The 19,280-nt window shown below is 39.9% G+C and overlaps 1 protein-coding gene across 26 annotated transcripts in view; it reads left to right on the forward strand.

The window, feature by feature from the left end:
- The window catches only part of LOC123598569 (phosphodiesterase 4D interacting protein), a 223,381-nt gene that overhangs the window by 131,305 nt on the left and 72,796 nt on the right, over nt 1-19,280 (forward strand). For 20 of the 26 annotated variants that reach the window (XM_045478847.1, XM_045478851.1, XM_045478850.1 and 17 more), the window contains exon 9: nt 19,054-19,185. In XM_045478847.1, the coding sequence (XP_045334803.1) occupies nt 19,054-19,185 (132 nt within the window). Of the gene's footprint in view, nt 1-8,307; nt 12,660-19,053; nt 19,186-19,280 lie in introns of those variants that run through there. The other 6 variants (XM_045478849.1, XM_045478871.1, XM_045478865.1 and 3 more) reach the window with 1 other exon arrangement.

The raw sequence follows: 19,280 nt of genomic DNA on the forward strand, positions 1-19,280 counted from the left end.
ATGGAAAGATATTCTATGCTCATGAATTGGAAGAACCAATATTGTTAAAATTTCCATAGTATCCATTGCATTGTATTAATGCAACATTTTTCACAGAACTAGAACAAGTAATTTTAAAATTTGTATAGAATCACGGAAGATCCTGAATAGCCAAAGTAGATTTGAAAAGGATAAATGGGGGTGCCTGAGTGGCTCAGTTGGTTAAGTGTCCAACTCTTGGGCTGTTCCCTGCACTGGGATGCTTGGGATTCTCTTTCTCCACCACCAACCCCCCCCCCCCACCTCTCTGCCCATTCCCTGCTTGCATTCACTCTCTCTCTCTCAAAATAAATAAACTTAAAAAAAAAAGAAAGAAAAAGGTAGAAGTATCACAATCCCAGATTACAAAGCTATAGTGATCAAAACAGTATGGTACTGGCACAAAAATAGACCCCTAGATCAATGGAACAGAACAGAGAGTCCAAATAATCTATGACAAAGTAGGCAAGAATATACAGTGGGGAAAAGACAGTCTCTTTACTAAATGGTGCTGGGAAAACTGGAAAGCTATACACAAAAGAATGAAACAGTGGACCACTTTAATGTACCATACACAAAAATAAACACTAAGTGGATTGAAGACCTAAATGTGAGACCTGAAACCATAAAAAGAAAAAAATGTAGAAGAAAACATAGGTAGTCATCTCTTTGACACTGGCCTTAGAAACATTTTCCTAGATATGTCTCCTCAGGCAAGGGAAACAAAAGCAACATGAAACTATTGGGACAACACCAAAATCAAAAGCTTTTGGCACAACAAAGGAAACCATCAACAAAACAAAACATCAGCCTACTGAACGGGTGAAGGTATTTGTAAACGATATATTTAATAAGGGGTTAATATCTAAAATACATAAGGAATTTATACAACTCAACACACACAAAAAAACCCAAATAATCCAATTAAAAAATGGAGAGAGGACCTAAATATATATTTTTCCAAAAAAGACAGACAGATGGCCAACAGACATAGGAAAAGATGCCCAACATCACTAATCATCAGGGAAATGCAAATCAAAACCACAATGAGGTATCACCTCACGCTTGTCAGAACGTCTAAACACAAATGACAGAATGTCAAAAACACGAGAGATAACAAGTGTTGGCAAGTGAGGATGTGGAGATAAAGGATCCCTTGTGCACTGTTGGTGGGAATGTAGGCTGGTGCAGCCACTGTAGAAAACAATATGGAGAGTCCACAAAAAATAGAGTCCTCTATTTTTTCTATTAAAAAATAGAATTACCATATGATCCAGTAATTCCGCTACTGGATATTAACCCAAAGAAAACAAAAACACTAATTCAAAAAGATAAATGCACCTCTTTGTTTACTGCAGCATTATTTACACTAGCTCAGATATGGAAGCAACCCATGTGTCCATCAATAGATGAATGGATATAGAAGATATGGTATATAAATACAGTGGAATATTACCCAGCCATAAAAAATAATGAAATCTTGCCATGCAACAACATGAATGAACCTAGAGGGTTTTATGCTACTTGAAATGAGTTAGGGCCGCTGGGGTGGCTCAGTTGGTTGGGCATCCAACTCGGGCTCAGGTCATGATCTCATGGCTCATGAGTTCAAGCCCCGCATTGGGGAGCCAGCTTCAGATTCTATGTCTCCCTCTCTCTCTCTGCCCCTCCCCCGCTCATGCTCTGTCTGTCTCTCAAAAATAAATAAACATTAGGAAAAAAAAAAGAAATGAGTCAGAGAAAGGCAAATACCATATGATATCACATATATGTGGAATCTAGAAAATAAAACAAAAAAACAGACCCATAAATACAAAGAACATTTGGTAGTTGCCAAAGTGAGAGAGGTGAGGGGATGGCAAAACAGGTGAAGGGAATTAAGAAATACAAACTTCTAGTTATAAAATAAGTGAGCCACAGAGATGAAAAGTATGGCATAGGGAAGACAGTCAATAATATTGTAATAATGTATGGTGACAGATGGTGACTATACTTATTGTGAGCATTGAATAATGTATAGAATTGTCGAATCACCATTTTGTACACCTGGAACTAATACAACGTTGCATGTCAACTATATTTCAATCACAAATATTTTTAAAATATTTAGAAGGAGAAAGGCAGAGGGGCGCGTGGGTGGCTCAGTAGGTTAAGTTTCCAACTCTTGATTTCAGCTCAGGTCATGATCTTGCATGGATTTGAGCCCTGTGTTGGGCTCTGCACTGACAGCGTGGAGTCTGCTTGGGATTCTCTCTCTTCCTCTCTCTATGCCCCTCCCCTATTTCTCTGTCTGTCTCTCTCAAAATAAATAAATAAGCTTAAATTAAATTAAAAAAGAAAAAAGAAAGGCAGAGCCTTTCCCCGTAAGGAGCTTGCATCTCAATTAAGGGAGATAAATTACCAAGTAACCAAACAAATAGCTAATTGTAAATTACAGTAAGTACTTTCAAGAAAACAAAGAGCAGGGACTAACCAACTTTTTCTGTAAAAGGTCAGATAGTAAATAATTTAGACCTTGCAGGCCATAAGGTTTCTGCCACTGTAGCACAAAAATAGCCATACACAATACATAAATGAATTGGCATGGCTGTTCCAATAAAATTTTATTTACAAAAACAGGTAGGGGATGAATTTAGCCCACAGTTCATAGTTTGTTGACCCCTAATAGAGAATTAGGAGGAATGGGTGGGGCCATTATAGGTAAGGGGATGATGGTAATTTTGAGGTGTCTCTGACACATCATTTGCAGATACAAATATGTGGTTGGCTATTTCAGAGTTGAACTCAGAGGAAAATTTTGGGATAAGATACAAATGGAAAGTTACTGGTTTAAAGATGGAAAAGGATAAGATAATATTGAAAGAGAATTAAAATAGGGAGGTGAAAAGGTCTAGGACTGAGCCCCAATGAACACCTACAGAAGGTACAAAGTAGATGTGACTCTTAGCTCACAAATTCAGTCATGCAGGATTTATCACATTTCTTTACTTTCTTTAAATCAATTTAATGTTACCCTGAGTCCCAGTCCTAATCAGGCTAATTCAGTTTCATCCGTTTGGTACATATTCCTCCCCACTCTCTCATTTACGTTAAGGTGAAGGTTCCCAGGATTTATCAGGTGCCAAAGCATCAAGGGATTACTCTTCCCATTGGTCCACCACTGAAGTACCCCTGCCCCAGCAAGCATGGTTCTGCCAGCTCTAACAGCTTGTTATATTAGAGGCTTTTATGGAGCCAGAACTCCTTGACCTAGAGTCTAGCCTCTCTAAGTCACCCATTGCCTTCTCCCCCGCAGGTCCTGCTGCTTCCCTGGGGGCACTAATATGGAATGGAGGTGGATTGCTGTTACTCTCTGATCCCCAGTCTCCTGATCTGGGTGAAATTTGACCCTGTCTTTTTCTGTTGCCCTCAAAGACATTTCTTTTTCTTCTCTTCCCCACTGGGACACCTGACTTAATCTTCTCAGTTGTTTTACAATTTTATTAAAGTCAGGAATTGCATTTGACTTCAGCCTCTGCTCTTTGCTAAAATTCCTGAGTTAATTAAATGGTAAGGGCCTGACCTTCAGATTAGATGAAGGAGGCAGGACATACAGGCAACAACACAATTTATATCCTGTCACCATATTATTAGGAAAGGAGTATGAGATGTAGCTGAAAAGTAGATTAGAATCTTTCTGTAGAGATATTGAAATGCCAAGCTGAGGGTTTAGGACTTCATCCTATAAGTAATGGACAATGATGGATCTTTACCATGAATGTCCTGGAAACCGTATGGAGGATGATTAGAGGGGCATAAGCTTCTAAGCCTATGTGACATCGTTCAAAAGTTTTAGGTTTCAAGAACCTGAAATAGAAAATGTAGTGAAAACGCGAAGCAACATTTCTGAATATGCTAGAGATGTTCAGAAAAAGGATCCCAATTTAGTGTTTAGCTCGATAGGGAAGGATTTTGAGGAGCCAAAGGTAACAACTCAGAAGTTTACAAGTCCACTCAGTTACAGGAAATGATATGGCTGACCTTATCCCTCCTGCTGATCTCTCTCTAGCTTTTGACGTTAACCATTGCTCTCATTCTTAAAACCCTGTCCCCAGCTCACCTGTGCTTTGATTGCAGAAGAGCCCCACTTAGTTATTTTTCACTTAGTTTTCTCAGTCACCTAAACTCAGCATGTTCCTAATCAGATTTTTCATTACCTTTTTACAGATGAACTCAACTCTCACATTTCTATTCATTTAGACCATGTTTTCTACCAGTCTTTGACACAAAAACCTTTATCTCCTATATTGTTTCTTTTCCTTCGTCCTCTCTACATCAAGTCCCGCTGTTCAGTCCTTTAAAATAATTCTTATTTACCACTTTTTTCCATTTCTTTTTTCTTTTAAGCTTAGTTATTTGAGAGAGAGAGAGAGAGAGCGTGCGCGCGTGTGCACAAATGGGGGATGGGCAGAGGGTGAGAGAGAGAGAATCTCAAGCAGGCTTCTGTCAGCACAGAGGCCAATGTGGGGCTCAATCTCACCAATCATGAGACCATGACCTGAGCTGAAATCAAGAGTTGGATGCTTAACCAACTGAATCACCCGGGCGCCCCTTTCTTTCCCTTTCTACACCAGACTTTTTATATTACCCCACATATGAATAACTGTGATGGCTTTTTAGCAGGTCTTCCTGTAACCATCCCAAAATCTGAAATTCCCTGAAATTCCAATCCATCCTGTTGCCTGGCTAATCTTCCTACAATGAAGTTTTCACCATGCCATTCTCTGCTCAAGTCTATAACATTGAGTCTAAATTCTTTTGTGTTTGCCAAACATTAAATTCTAGTTGCCAAGGGGAACCTGGGTGGCTGAGTCGGTTGAGTGTCCTAACTTCAGCTCAGGTCATGATCTCATGGTTTGTGAGTTTAAGCCTCACATCAGGCTCGCTGCTCTCAGCACAGAGTCTGCTTCGGATTCTCTGTCCCCCTCTCTCTCTGTCCCTCCCCTGCTCATGCTCTCTCTTTCTCAAAAAAAACCTTTAAAAAAAAATTCTAGTTGCCAAGACTTACATAGCACCACAGCCTAGTGTCTCGCTTACAGTTGGCTCTTCATACGTGTTCTTTAAATGAGCAATTATAGAGGATAAGTTGTATAAAGTAGGATGAACCAGGCCATTTAGATGCCCCTTGAAATCTCCAACATCTCCCTATGGGCTAGTACTGTATCTAACTCACTTCTAAGACTATTGATGATGCTCTTTTCTTTTTCTGGAGTCCTATGTAAGACCCATCTCAAGTGCCACTCTTGTCCCCTTCAACTATACCAGCACACACCAATCTCAACTTTTTCTGCATTCACGATGAGTTTGTCAGTACCATTTCATTTACCAATCAACTGTACTAATTTTAGCATGCACATTTTCTCCCCTTCAACTAAACTGAGAGCTCACTGAAGACAGAGAAAAGACATACTGAGTTTGCACAAATTCTTGCTCATTGGTTGATTGACTTAATATATACTTTAAAATTCACTTAAACAGCTATAGGTATTTAATAACTTAACTTGAAAGGCTCTGTTTACTATTTCAAGATGGATTCTGCCCATGACGGTATTACTGCAATTTGTAGTTGAACTGGGAATCTCCTGGTTTTGAAACAAGTGTTCCAAAATGCTGTGGGTTTTTGTTTTGTTTTGTTTTGTTTTTAATGTTTGTTTATTCTTGAGAGAACACGAGCAGGGGAGGGGCAGAGAGAGGGAGACACAGAATCTGAAGCGGGCTCCAGGCTGTCAACACAGAGCCTGACGTGGGGCTCAAACCCACGAACCCTGAGATCATGACTTGAACCGCTTAACCGACTGAGCCACCCAGGCACCCCCAAAATGCTGTATTTTTTTTAATTACTGCAAAGCATGATTGCTTGTGGCTTCTTAAAGATTTCCAACCATCACAGGGAAACCATGTACATGCTTGTGTTACCATAAATCCTAACTGGCTTTACTTTGATATTCTTGCATTTCCTCATCTGCTTTAGCCTCTCTGCCAGAATCACTTTTTTTTTCGGCATAGTTTTTAGTAATTAGAACAGCTATTTCCAATGTCATAATTAGAGTAATGAAATCTAACACAACTGTTTGGGACATGGGGGTTTTCCACCTCCCTGATTCTCTTGGAAACACCTTACCAGCCCAGAATTAGGTCTCAGAAGCACTCCAACATAGGAGTTACAAAAGTGGCAATGGTTCCAAGAGATACTTCCCAGGCCCCAAAATCTAGAGATCAAAATAGAGATTGTGCAAAAGATCTCTACCATATTACTACTTAGGAATTTTGTTTCAAATGAGAATGTAGTTCCCTAAATCCAACAGTCTGTAAGTAGTTCTTCATTGATAGGTTTTTCCATTTATCTACAGAACTTCTGATCTTTGGATTGAGATTTTTCTGAATACAGTTTAGGATAATTCTAATTCAGTGGTTTTCAAAGTGTGATTCCCAGATGCAGCATCAGCACGACCCAAATTTGTTAGGAATGCAAATACTTGGGCCCCACCCCAGGCAAACTGAATCAGAAACTCTAGGAAGTAGGTCCCAGCAATCTGTTTTATCACACCCTCCAGGGTGTGAAGCCAAAGGCTGAAAACTACTGTTTAAATTCAACATGTTTACTTTGTAGAGTAGGAAATTAAGGGCCAGCGACTAATGACTTCACTAGGACATATAGGTTGGTAAGGGCTGTGAATGCATTTATCAATGTATTTTGAGGGCAAACTGCTGATATATAAAATTAAATTAATTTAATTCATAACAGCTTATCATAATATGAAACCTGTTCTCAAATTTTTATTACATAACTTTGATAAGTTTTAGAATTATCCTATTCTAAATCACCTCAGAAGCTCTAAGTCTCACCTTAACAGTATGCTTCAATCATATGTATGGTGTGCATATGCATATAAAATAATATTTTTTAAAGTTCATATGATAGACACTATAAAGTTTTGAATTTGCAGTTGGGCTTTTTATAGAATTTTTTTCTAGACTGTATTTTATTTAACCAATTTTGAAAGCTATTCTTATGATAAAATGGAGGTTACTTCCTACCAAAGAAATCTCTCAGATTAAAAGTTTATGGGTAATACATATTTTATATTTAGTTCCTCTTTTTTACTTTTTAATGAACTATTCTAACATATATATAAAATCTATAGATCTCAGAGTTGTAATTGTACAGCTGAGAATCATGTACACATCACCCAAAACAAGATAGAGAATATTTTCATCACCCCAGAAAATTCCTTTGTGCCCCTCTGCAGTCAATTCTTACCCTGTCTCATCCCTCATAACCACTTTCTGCACTTCTATCACTATGGTTTCAATTTTGCTTGTTGTTAGGCTTAAAATAAATGGAATCACACAGAATGTACTGACTTGTATATGGCTTGTTTCACTTAATATGCTTTTGAGATTCATTCATGTTGTGTGTATCAGAATTTTTTTTTTTTTTTACTGCTGATTAGTATTGTACAAATATATCAAAATGTGCTTACCTTACCTATTTCTTAGTAACAATTTTTGTCTTATCACAAAAACAATTCATGCTGAATATAGAAAATTATAGAATACAAATGAGGGAAGAAGAAAATAAGTATCCATAATTCCACCCTCCAGACATAATCACCATTTAATAACTTGTTTATCCTCTTTGAATCTTTATATAAGTTGTCCACATATATAATACATGTAGTTATTATATATATTACAAAAATTCTCATTTTAGATTCAAGTTTTTACTACTTAGACTCTGATGTTAGTGTGTTAAATAGGCACAAGTCTTTGTTTAGAATATTTTCCAATTAAAAAAAATTAAAAATTATACATGAATACACATTTATTTCCAACAATTCAAATGACAATGATATATATGAAAAAAGTAAATGTTAGTATCCAACCGCCAATTTTACTTCCCTTCTCATAGGTAGCCAGTGTTAACTAAATACAAATTTTTTTTTTAATTTTTTTAAATGTTTATTTATTTTTGACAGAGAGAGAGAGACAGAGCATGAGTGGGGGAGGGGCAGAAAGCAAGGGAGACAGAATCCAAAGCAGGCTTCAGGCTGTGAGCTGTCAGCACAGAGACCGATGCGGGGCTTGAACTCACAGACTGCAAGATCATGTCCTGAGCCAAAGTCGGACGCCCAACCGACTGAGCCACCCAGGCACCCCAACTAAATACAAAATTTTGACCAAGATGATATTTATAAGGACCATGAAGTGCTGAATTTATTATCACATTTTTTCTAATGTGATATTTTTTCTTTTCTTTTTTTTTTAATGTTTATTTTTAAGAGAGAGAGAGAGAGAGAGAGAGAGACACAGACTGAGTGCAAGGGAGGGGGAGAGAGAAAGGGAGACACAGAATCCAAAGCAGGCTCCAGGCTCTGAGCTGTTAGCACAGAGCCCGAAGTGGGGCTCGAACCCATGAACTGTGAGATCATAACCTGAGCTGAAGTCGGACGCCTAACTGACTGAGCCACCCAGGCATTCCTCTAAGTTTTATTTCTTAATTTTTATGTACAAGTTTTGTTATCTATACACCAGTGATCTTTTAGCGGGGATGAAATTATATAATAATACCAAATGCTCACATTAGGACCAGTTCTAGTATTATATAGTTTGCTATCCACTTCAAAATAATGGTTTTTAAATATTTTTTCTAAGCGTGAATAGAGTGCTATCTTTGAATTTTCTGATTGTTGAGTGGATTTATTCCTATCTGTTGTTGGAAGCTTAGATATGTATAGCTCTCTGTATGTTGATCTTTACTTACAGATAGCAAACGTCTATTCAATGATAAATTGCCTTTTCTCCATTTATACTGGTTTGTACTTCTACACCAAGCTACTTATATATTGTCATTAAAGTTTAGAGACTATCAATCAGATGCAAAATCTTACTAAGGAATAGAAAATAATACAAAGTATTATTTAATTTACTCCTGAAAAGCACTTTGTTTCATTACTTATTTCGTTTCTTTTTGAATGTTTAGAGACAGAGAGAGAGAGGGAGACACAGGATCCAAAGTGGGCTCTGCGCTGACAGCAGAGAGCCCCATATGAGGTTTGAACTCAGGTACTGAGATCATGAGCTGAGCCAAAGCTGGCCATTTTGACTGACTGAGCAGGCGCCCCAATTACTTTGTTTCATGAGTATTTTCCTCAGTAGGAAAATGTGGCTGGCATCGACAATCGAAGATGAGGACTTGACTTATGTCTTAATTTGTACTTTTGTGGACCTTTGCATTCTTTCAGCTCTTTAAAACTATACTTAAGACAGAGTACAACAGGGTATAGTCCTGGCAGGCAGGCTGTTAGGGAACTCCAGAAACTCCTTGCCTCTCTATAGATCACTACAGATCCCAAAGATTGTTGTTTACTTTCTTTTGACTTTGAAGCTCATATACCCAGAGGCAGGCAAAAATGTAGCTGTAATTGAGTTTTCCTTGGAAGTCTATTTTACATTCTTGGTTTTTAGGGCCAGAACATGCATATTTTAAGTGAAATAACATATGCAAAGTTCTATAGCTCCTCCAAACTCACAGATCAAAGGACTGTCCTTAAGATGGAGGTACTAAGATTTTGTTTTGGTGATTAAGAGAACAATAAAATCTTACGTGTGCAAAGCCCCATAAAGTTTTAAAATTATTTTAAAATATTTCCATTATTATCATATTGAAATAATAGTATAAGCTATTATTTAATGAGCGAAGTACTGTTAAAACACTTCTAAATCATCTCCTTTAATTCTCCATAAGACGTTTGGAGGCCTGTTCAGAGTTCTTATTAGGAGTTATGGGCTCTGTCCTAGAGACGAGGTTCAGAAATACTTAAAACTGTTGCTGCCCTTAACCTCTCACAAGGCCAAGCCAGTATTTTTGTAACTGGGAAATGTCCTGCTGTTGGGGGACTCCAGGTGATCCACTGGGGCTGTTTTTCTTCCTGTACGTGTCTGCAACGCCTCTTAAGGCAACAAGGGAATTCTTTATTATAAATGGAAGTTGATACCTCCTACTCGGGAGCTCCAGCTTCCCCCCACTGTGCACATTCTAAGTTCTGTATCCAAGGGTAGGGTGACAACTGTATATGGTTGAATAAGACGGGGTACCTACTGAAGTCAGTGAAATTCTCAGCCCTAATTCTGCAGAGATCAGTACTCTCTGACACTCTGTACCCTTGCTCAAAGAAGCTAGGTCTTTCGTTCTAAAGTTTATGTACCCTCCCCACCCCCCAAATAGGGACTGCAGTCCACCTGAACCTGAAAGAGAATTTGGTGATGGTAATCTATTCTCAGGTGTCTACATTCTTGAAAAAGCCCATTCTTAAAAGTCATGGTTCACCAGCTGCATTCACGTGGTATGGGCTGGACTGTTTCTCGGATGACTGCTTTGTGTCCTCTCTTGATTTCTTTTCTAAAAAAGGTCAAATCGTCCAGCAGTGCTAAACCCACGGCCCGCCCCCAACACTGCAAGGAAGAGAAATACTTGATCTCTTTTCTAGATACTCCCAAAGTCGAGGTAGAGGTTGAATTGAGCCTCCTAAAATCCGCCCTAACTGCCACCTCTGGTTTGTCAACCCCGTCTCCCCGCCCGCCGCTGTAAACCCGAGGGGCCTTTTAATCCCGGCACCAGCCTGGGTAGGGGAGAGGTGGGGCTGCAGGCGGGAGGGAGGCGGCGCGCAGCGGTACCTAGTGGCGCTGCTGGGCTGCTCCATCCAGAGTACGTGGCGCTACCCGTGGAGAGAGGGGGAGGGAATTCAACTTTCTCCTCCCAACGCAGATCTTCGGGTCATCCCGCTGGGGCAGGAGGGGAGGATCCATGAGAGGACTGGTGCCCTCGTCGGGTGAAACCTCAGCAGATGAAAGCAGCCTGGCAGTGGCCAGCACCGGTCCTGCTCTCCACGGGTACCCGCTGCGAACTAGGTCTCCGTTTCAGCGCGAGGAGCTGTGACCCGACTGGGGGCGAGGGGAAACGCACTCGCTACCGCGCATGCGCACAGTCGGGAGCTGGCGGCCCGACTACAGCTCCCAGAGGAACCCGCCGCTGGCCGCGGGAGCCGAGCCGCTGGCGCCATCTTGAAATCTGATCCTCGATCTCCGAGTCTTTGCGTCAGCAGCAGGGTGCTGCTCTTGTACAGCGAACCCAGCCTGCTAAAAGGGAGGACGTTGGGGACGCGGCGGCCGGCGGGAGAGAGAGCCGGAGGAGACATGGCTGGTTGCGAGCGCGGCCTGCGCTGCTGTCACTCAGCATCCCCTTAAGGCGTTTTTTACGCCCGCCCCCTTCCCGAGGGGCGGGGCGGGGCTGCCCACCCTGGTACCCGGAGCCCGCGCGCGGGTGGCAGAGGTGCGCCCCTGCAGCGTGGGGACCCCACCGGACTGTGCCATGCCCGCCGGAGGCCACGGAAGAGGGAGACGCCGCGCAATCAAGTGCCAGTGAGTGAACAGGCTGCAGACGCCTCCGGGAACCTTGGCAACTGCTGAGAGAGAAGATGAAGGAGGTTTGCAGGATCTGTGCCCGGGAGCTGTGCGGAAACCAGCGGCGCTGGATCTTCCACACGGCATCTAAGCTCAACCTCCAGGTTCTGCTTTCGCATGTCCTGGGCAAGGATGTGTCCCGGGATGGCAAAGCCGAGTTTGCTTGCAGCAAGTGTGCTTTCATGCTTGATCGGATCTATAGATTCGACACCGTTATTGCCCGGATCGAAGCTCTTTCTATTGAGCGCTTGCAAAAGCTGCTGCTGGAGAAGGACCGCCTCAAGTTCTGCATTGCTAGCATGTATCGTAAGAATAACGACGACTCTGTCACGGAAACCAAGGCAGGGAATGGGACGGTTGACATTTCCGGCTTACCTGATGTCAGATACTCTGCACTGCTCCAGGAAGACTTTGCCTATTCAGGGTTTGAGTGTTGGGTAGAAAATGAGGATCAGATTCAGGAGCTCCACAGCTGCCATGCTTCGGAAGGTCCTGGAAACCGACCCAGGAGATGCCGTGGTTGTGCAGCTTTGCGGGTTGCTGATTCTGACTATGAAGCCATTTGTAAGGTGCCTCGAAAGGTGGCCAGAAGTATCTCGTGTGGCCCTTCTACCAGGTGGTCCACCAGCATTTGCACTGAAGAACCAGCGTTGTCTGAAGTGGGGCCACCGGATTTACCAAGTACAAAGGTACCCCCAGATGGAGAAAGCATGGAGGAAGGGACACCGGGATCCTCAGTGGAATCTTTGGATGCAAGTGTGCAGGCTAGTCCTCCACAACAAAAGGATGAGGAAACGGAGAGAAGTGCAAAGGAACTTGCAAAGTGTGACTGTTGTTCAGAAGAGCAGGCTCCACAACATATGTGTAACCACAAGCTGGAGCTAGCTCTTAGCATGATTAAAGGTCTTGATTATAAGCCCATCCAGAGTCCCCGAGGGAGCAAGCTTCCTATTCCAGTGAAATCCAGCCCACCTGGAGCCAGGCCTGGCCATATCATGACAGATGGAGTTAGTTCCAGTTTCCTTAACAGGTCTTTGAAACCCCTTTACAAGACATCTGTGACTTATCCCTTGGAAATTTCAGACTTGCAGGAGCTGTGGGATGATCTCTGTGAAGATTATTTACCACTTCGGGTCCAGGTATACAAAATGGCTACATAACGCCTTTCTGATTATAGTTAGCTGGTCTCAGGCTTTACATGATTTCTGCCTGGGTGAAGGTTAATCTTCTACACCTGAGAAAACTAATCATTGACCCCACTTTTGCTGCACCTTTGCTTGTGTCCCATTGTAGTGTATGTGGTTCACACTCAAAGAATTTGCTTTTCACAATCCTTGTAATATTATCTATTGGCCTTCCTGTTAATTATCAAAATCACAGACCTTTTAAGACAAAAAGAGATTCCTAATTGACTTTTACCCTATAAAAAGACATTTAATCTTATATCTGGCACTAAACCTCTTACCTCCTTTTCTGTTCCCCCCCCTTCTTTTTGCTTTGTTTTCATTTTTAGATGTATAAATGTTTTCATTTATAATGATCAATGTTTTCTCACATTCCGTAAGGGATTTCTCTAGTTCTCCCTAGAGCATCAAGTGTTCCATCCCAAAGGTTTATCTCAAACTGATTAGAGCATAGGGTAAAGGTTTGGGGAAAACCTGTTAATCCACCAAAGTATTATACTATCTGAGCAATATTTATACTAAGTATGCCATTTGAAAACTAATAATGACTTGTTCATAAAAGAAACTTGGGAATTCAAGTGTTGTCATTAAAACCACTAAGGTGAAAACTTCACCGCCTGTTTGCCCGCTGAACTCTATTAAGAGGATGTTTGACATTAAGAAAGGTTTCCTCCATTATTGGGTAATAGGAGTTTCATCCATTATACTCTTTACATTTTTCTTTTAAGTTTATTTATCTTGAGAGAGAGCCTGAGCAGGGTAGGGGGCAGACAGACGGGGGAGAGAGAGCATCCCAAGCAGGCTCCACACTGTCAGCGCAAAGCCTGATGCAGGCAGGGCTTGAACTCAAAAACTGTGAGATCTTGACCTGAGCGGAAATCAAGAGTTGGGCGCTTAACTGACTGAGCCCCTCAGGCGCACCCCCCTTCATCCATTATACTCATGAATTTCTTAGTGACTAGAAGATGGTAGTTGATCTTAATGTGAGCTGTTCATTTCTGCCCAACTGATTTCATACCAACCTTTCAAGTATAGTTATATTCAGGGACCCGACAGATGCTACTTTGTTTCTGCAGCAACAATGGAGGCTAACTTCAGTTAACTTTGTGAAACATCTGGCACGTTCTACCCCGATAAATTTAGTGATACCATTACAAAAGCGGACAGTCTAGAAGGCATTTTGGAAAGCCTGCTACCAGTCAGCATCATCCCAGAAATCTAGAGCTTGATAATAAATGATATTGTTGCTTGTCACTTAAAATTTTTGAAAAGTAGTTCTATTATAAATAAAATTTGCATCACAGTAAGAACTTAGCAGAAAAATAGGAGAAATATTTTTAAATTTACGTACAGTAGTCAGAAACATCATATATGAAGTGTTATGAAAAAGGATGAATATCAAAAAGTTTTAAAATGTGTTTTCATTTGTATAAAATGTTTAGAATGCCTAGTGCTCTGCTTTGCATTCATTTCTTAAAGTGGAGCTTTGAGATTGATCATTCTCATGAGCACATTTAAACTATGGTGACTGTACCTTTAGGTCAAGACTGTACCTTTACTTCATTAAATTTGGACATTGGAAAAAAAATAGACCTTTAAAACTGTAGTGTGTGACCTTTCTGCTATCAACCTGGCTTAGATTCTTTACTGTTTGTACAATAACAAAACAAGAGGAAAGAGAAAACATTCAGCTTGAAGAATCAAGGCATTTAATTGTTGTGCCATTTTGTCCAGTAATTAAAGATGTGGGTGCAAATAGAATGATTAAATTGGGCTCAGGGTGTTTGTAAATAAAATGTGGATTTAGGACCCCTGACCTTTTGTTTAAGTCTGGTTGACTTTTAAGCTCCTTAAGGAGCCTTAAGGCTGGTGTGCTTTATGTCAGAACCAGAGCTAGCGGGACAAAGGCAGACCGCTCATTGTCTATTTCTCTGAACAAGTGTGAAAAGAACAGAAGTAAATTTAAGTTACTTTTGGTAGCTCTGTTCTTAGCTTGTAGAAAGAAAAAACCCTGAAAGAAAAAAAAAATTATTTAAATTCCACTGCAAATACAAAGACTCCTATCCTAAAAAGAAAGATTGTTCTGTAAGGTCATTTTGATTCCTTTGTTTAGTCCTCCACTTAACCCATTCTGTGCACTATGAAATATTTCATCAGAGTTCCTTCTGATTGCTTTTTTTCTTTCTCTTCTTTCTCGTATTAAAGAAAAATAGCAACCGTGTAGCTCTCTGGCTTACTAATTTTCTGGTATTATGCAAATTGACTCACTTGCTTTCCACAGAATTTATGCCCAAAAACCCAAGGTTGTTTAAATATCTAAAGAAAGATTGAAGCTGGTAATTTCCTTCTTTATTGTGTGGCCCTGAACTAGAAGAGTGGTGATAGGAGGGGTGTGGTCGCTTAGTAAACCTCAATTTAGTTCTGGCTCATGTGCAATTTCCTTTTCTATCTAAATTCAAAGAGCAGGAGATCTTTGCTTTAAGTCTTGCAATGCCTGGGTCTGCCCCTGTGTGACTATGGTAATTTATCCTTCTCACTGTTTGGCTACAGAACCTAGATCAGACTCTTTGGAAGGTATAAACATTAGATGCTGGTCAAAGATTAGGCCTTTAATTTTATGCTAGTTGATGGTTCTTTTGTATCTCCTCTTATTAACAATAGGATAGAAAACCACAGCAGTTAAAGATCTAGGACTTGTTATTGTGAGGACTAGCAAGTGCCAAGAAAAATGTTGTTAACCGAGAAGATCTAAATAACTGCCTTTTTAGCCCAAAGGTCATACATTATGCAACATCAGGCCTGGAAGCAATTCTCTTTTCTGATGCTGGAAAGCATTTGTCCCAAATAAGTCAAAAGCAGCTTAATTTAAAATTACATTATTATTATGATATGATTTTAGTAACCAGTGGTCTTGAAATTAGCAATGATTCAGCCAAATCAAGCATTACTGATTTCAGGCTTTATAAAATCATCTTAGGAATGATTGGTTTATGTATTTGATATTTCACAAGAATTCATTAGGAGCTTGTTAACTCAGGGGACTTTGCTAAGTGCTCTTTTGACAGACTGTTATCTGAAAAGACAGTTTTCTGAGATGAAGATTGAATAATCTTTCTGAGATTATTTAATAAAAAAGTTATGAATAAGGAAGAAACAAATATCATCAGCTCACTGCATTACATTTACAGAATTAAGGATTTCCTACAATTATTAATGCCAAGATGGGTTCAGATGAGACACAGACTCATTATGTACTATTCTACGGCATTCTTTGGCTTTAAAGTTGCTGATGAAATGTCTCTATTAAATATCTATCTAGTCTTATTTCTAAAGAGTCACGGAAGGATTAGAGCATTGGACTGGAAATTAGGACTGTTTTTGATTGTGTTTGTTTCTAGTCTTGTTCTCTTACTAAACACAAACTTTTGGTCCCTACAACATTGCAGACATTATGGTAGGCAATGGGTTTACAGAGATGGAAGATACATTCCCAGCTCCAGTGCATCTGGTTTAACTGGATCCTTTTCCTGATTTCCTGTGTAACTTCGGACGTTACTTACCTGCTCTAAGTCTCCATGTAAAATGGGATTAGACCACATGGTTAGTTTGTATAGTTTCTTTGCCCTGCGGAACTGAGGAGCCAGGTTTTGTAGAGAATGTTTTATCATTAAATAAATGATAAAATTATTTATTTATCAGTTAGAATTGTGAATATCTGTTCACATAGTTACCTCTCCCAGGTGTGACCTAATTCACAGCACCTCAGGGCAAAGCTCCCTGTTATACCTACAACAACAAATATCTCAATTTTTCTAGGAGTCATTATCCTTCGATTCTCCTTGTCCCTCTCCTTCCTTCCAGTCCTGTTGACTCTCCTTTCAAAACACATCTAAATACATCCATTTCTCTTCCCCTCTCTAACTGCCACTATAAGCCACTATTCTCTTTCACCTACACAACAGAAACAGCCTCCTATCTGGTCTCCCTGTCCCTACTGGTGCTCCCCTGCCCATTCACCACAGAAGCAGCTTTTTAAAATACAAATACGATTGGATTACTTTTCTGTTAAAAACAGTGCAGTCCATTCCCATTTCAATGAGAATGAAATCCAGCTTCCTTAACCCTGCAGTAGAAGTTCTATACCTGGCCTCTGCTTTTCCTTTCCTCTTCATCATGTATTCCTGTCCTCTGCTCATTACACTTTAGCCCTGTGCTAGCCGGCTACGTAGCCACTAGCCTTATGTGGCTGTTGAGCACTTGAAATGTGGCTGCTCTGAATTGAGATATGCTGTGAGTAAAGGACACCCCTGATTTCAGAGACGTGGTATGAAAGGAAGTAAAATACCTTGTTGATAGCTTTTATATTGAATACATGACTATGATAATTTATTTTGATCAGATATATGGGCTCATAAAATATTGTATTGAAATTAAGTTCACCTATTTATTTTTTACTGCAGTCAACGAAGTTTACTACAAAAATTTAACTTATATACATGGCTCACTCATATTTCTATGTGAAAGTGCTACCCTAGCCACATAGACCTTTCTGTCTCAGGCTTCTAGCCTCTCTAGGTCGTTTCCATTAGCTGTTTCTGCTGCCTAGATTGTTTTGTAGCTCTTCAAGGACTGGCTTTTTATCCTGCAGATCTCCCCTTAACCAATGTAAAGTAACCGCTCAACCAACTTTGAGTAACTTCATCGCTTTACCATGCTTTTCTGTTTTAAAGCATAAGGCCTGTCACTGTCTGTGATTTTGTGTATTTCCTTGTTCCTTTATTATATTCCCAACTCCCACAGTGCTTTATATATTATGGTACTTAAGAGATGTTTTTAAAAATTGGTAAATAGCATTAGAAGAATAAAAAACTGGGGGTTTTTTTTGTGTGTGTTTTTTTCTTTGTGTTTTTTTTTTTTTCTGAAATCTTTATACTTCCAGTCAGTTGCTGGCAGGAACAGATTGAAATTAAGCTCTAACCCCACTGCCTAGAAAATGGTAGTCAAAGTTTAAAAGTGTGAGGGAAAGGGAAAATGAACAGCAGTTGCCTTTTTCTCTTCCTAATGGGTATATATTTTTTCTCATTGGAGTGAGGGTGTGTAGGGAGTGGGAAGGGAAGGGTCAGGGAGAGAGGAGATGGGTTTAGTGCCACAATGAATTCCTACAGTTTTATTTTAGTACCTTTAGCTCATAATGAATATTAGATACAGTTCTATAAGTTTATCTTAGTCTGATTTATTATCACATCATATAAACAATATATGGGTTTTTTTTCTCCTGAATCTTTTTGGTGAATTGGTATTCCTATTAAACATACCTCCTTCCCAGACACGGTGGATTTTCAAATTTATTTTTAATTTTATTTTTACTCTTTTTTGAAATAACTTCAAATTTATAGAGGTCATAAGAGAAATACAAAGAACACCCAGATTCACCAATTGTTAACATTTATCCAGATTCACCATTTGCTAATATTTTGCTACATTTGCTGTTTCATTCCCACTGCCTATATAGACACATTATTTTTGTATTCCTGAACCATCTGAGAATTAGTTGCAGATGAGTTTTTATACTAAGTATGCATGTTTTCTAAAGGCAAGAACATCTCTTACATAACTACAGTATAATTACCAAATTTAGGGGCGCCTGGGTGGCTCAGTTGGTTAAGTGTCTGACTTCGGCTCAGGTCATGATCTCACGGTTCATGAGTTCAAGCCCCGTGTCAGGCTCTGTGCTGACAGCTCAGATCCTTGAGCCTGCTTCGGATTCTGTGTCTCCTTCTCTCTCTCTCTGCCCCTCCCCCACTCGTACTCTGTCTCTCTCTCAAAAATGAATAATTAAATGTTTAAAAAAATATATCAATTACCAAATTTAGGAAATTTAGTATCGATATGTATATGATATGGATAATCTATATTCAAAATCTGTCCATTTTTTCCAGTAATGTGAACAAGCATATTATAAGAAAGACTGTTGAAATAGACCTTTCCTTTCTTATGGATGGTATAGGTTTGCTTACTGAATTCCCTGATTGGAAATAGGATAAAGTGAGTATTTGGTCATCATAAACATTTTCTTTTTTTAATCTTCCCTTTGAACTCTAAATTATCTGTTTAACTGACTCTGTAGTGTTTGCGTGAGTTCATAGGGAAAGATAGGGGGAGAAGCTGGGGCTAAGTAAACCAGTCCTCTCAATAAGGAACAGGATTGTCTTTAGGAATTCATACTGCTAAATCCATGCAACACGTTCGGTTTTCTAAGCCTCTGCCAAAAGATGCTGGAAGCAGTTGAAGATAAAATGTACTGTTGGCTACATTTAACTCAAATTCTTGTCTTGCTGCTTCTTTCTAGCCCATGACTGAAGAGTTACACAAACAACAGAAGCTGAATTCGGATGAGACCATTATAACTCCGCAGTCTGTATCTGATTCCCACTTGGCAGAACTCCAGGAAAAAATCCAGCAAACAGAGGCCACCAACAAGGTATGATCAATCCAGGCCCTGAGTAGGACTTGGAAGATGGATACTGTGTATTCCTGTTGTTCTAAGGGATTTTTTTTGTTTTTGTGTGCTGTTTT

This window comes from Leopardus geoffroyi, chromosome C1, assembly GCF_018350155.1.
Source record: "Leopardus geoffroyi isolate Oge1 chromosome C1, O.geoffroyi_Oge1_pat1.0, whole genome shotgun sequence".
In the NCBI taxonomy this organism is placed as follows: Eukaryota; Metazoa; Chordata; class Mammalia; order Carnivora; family Felidae; genus Leopardus; species Leopardus geoffroyi.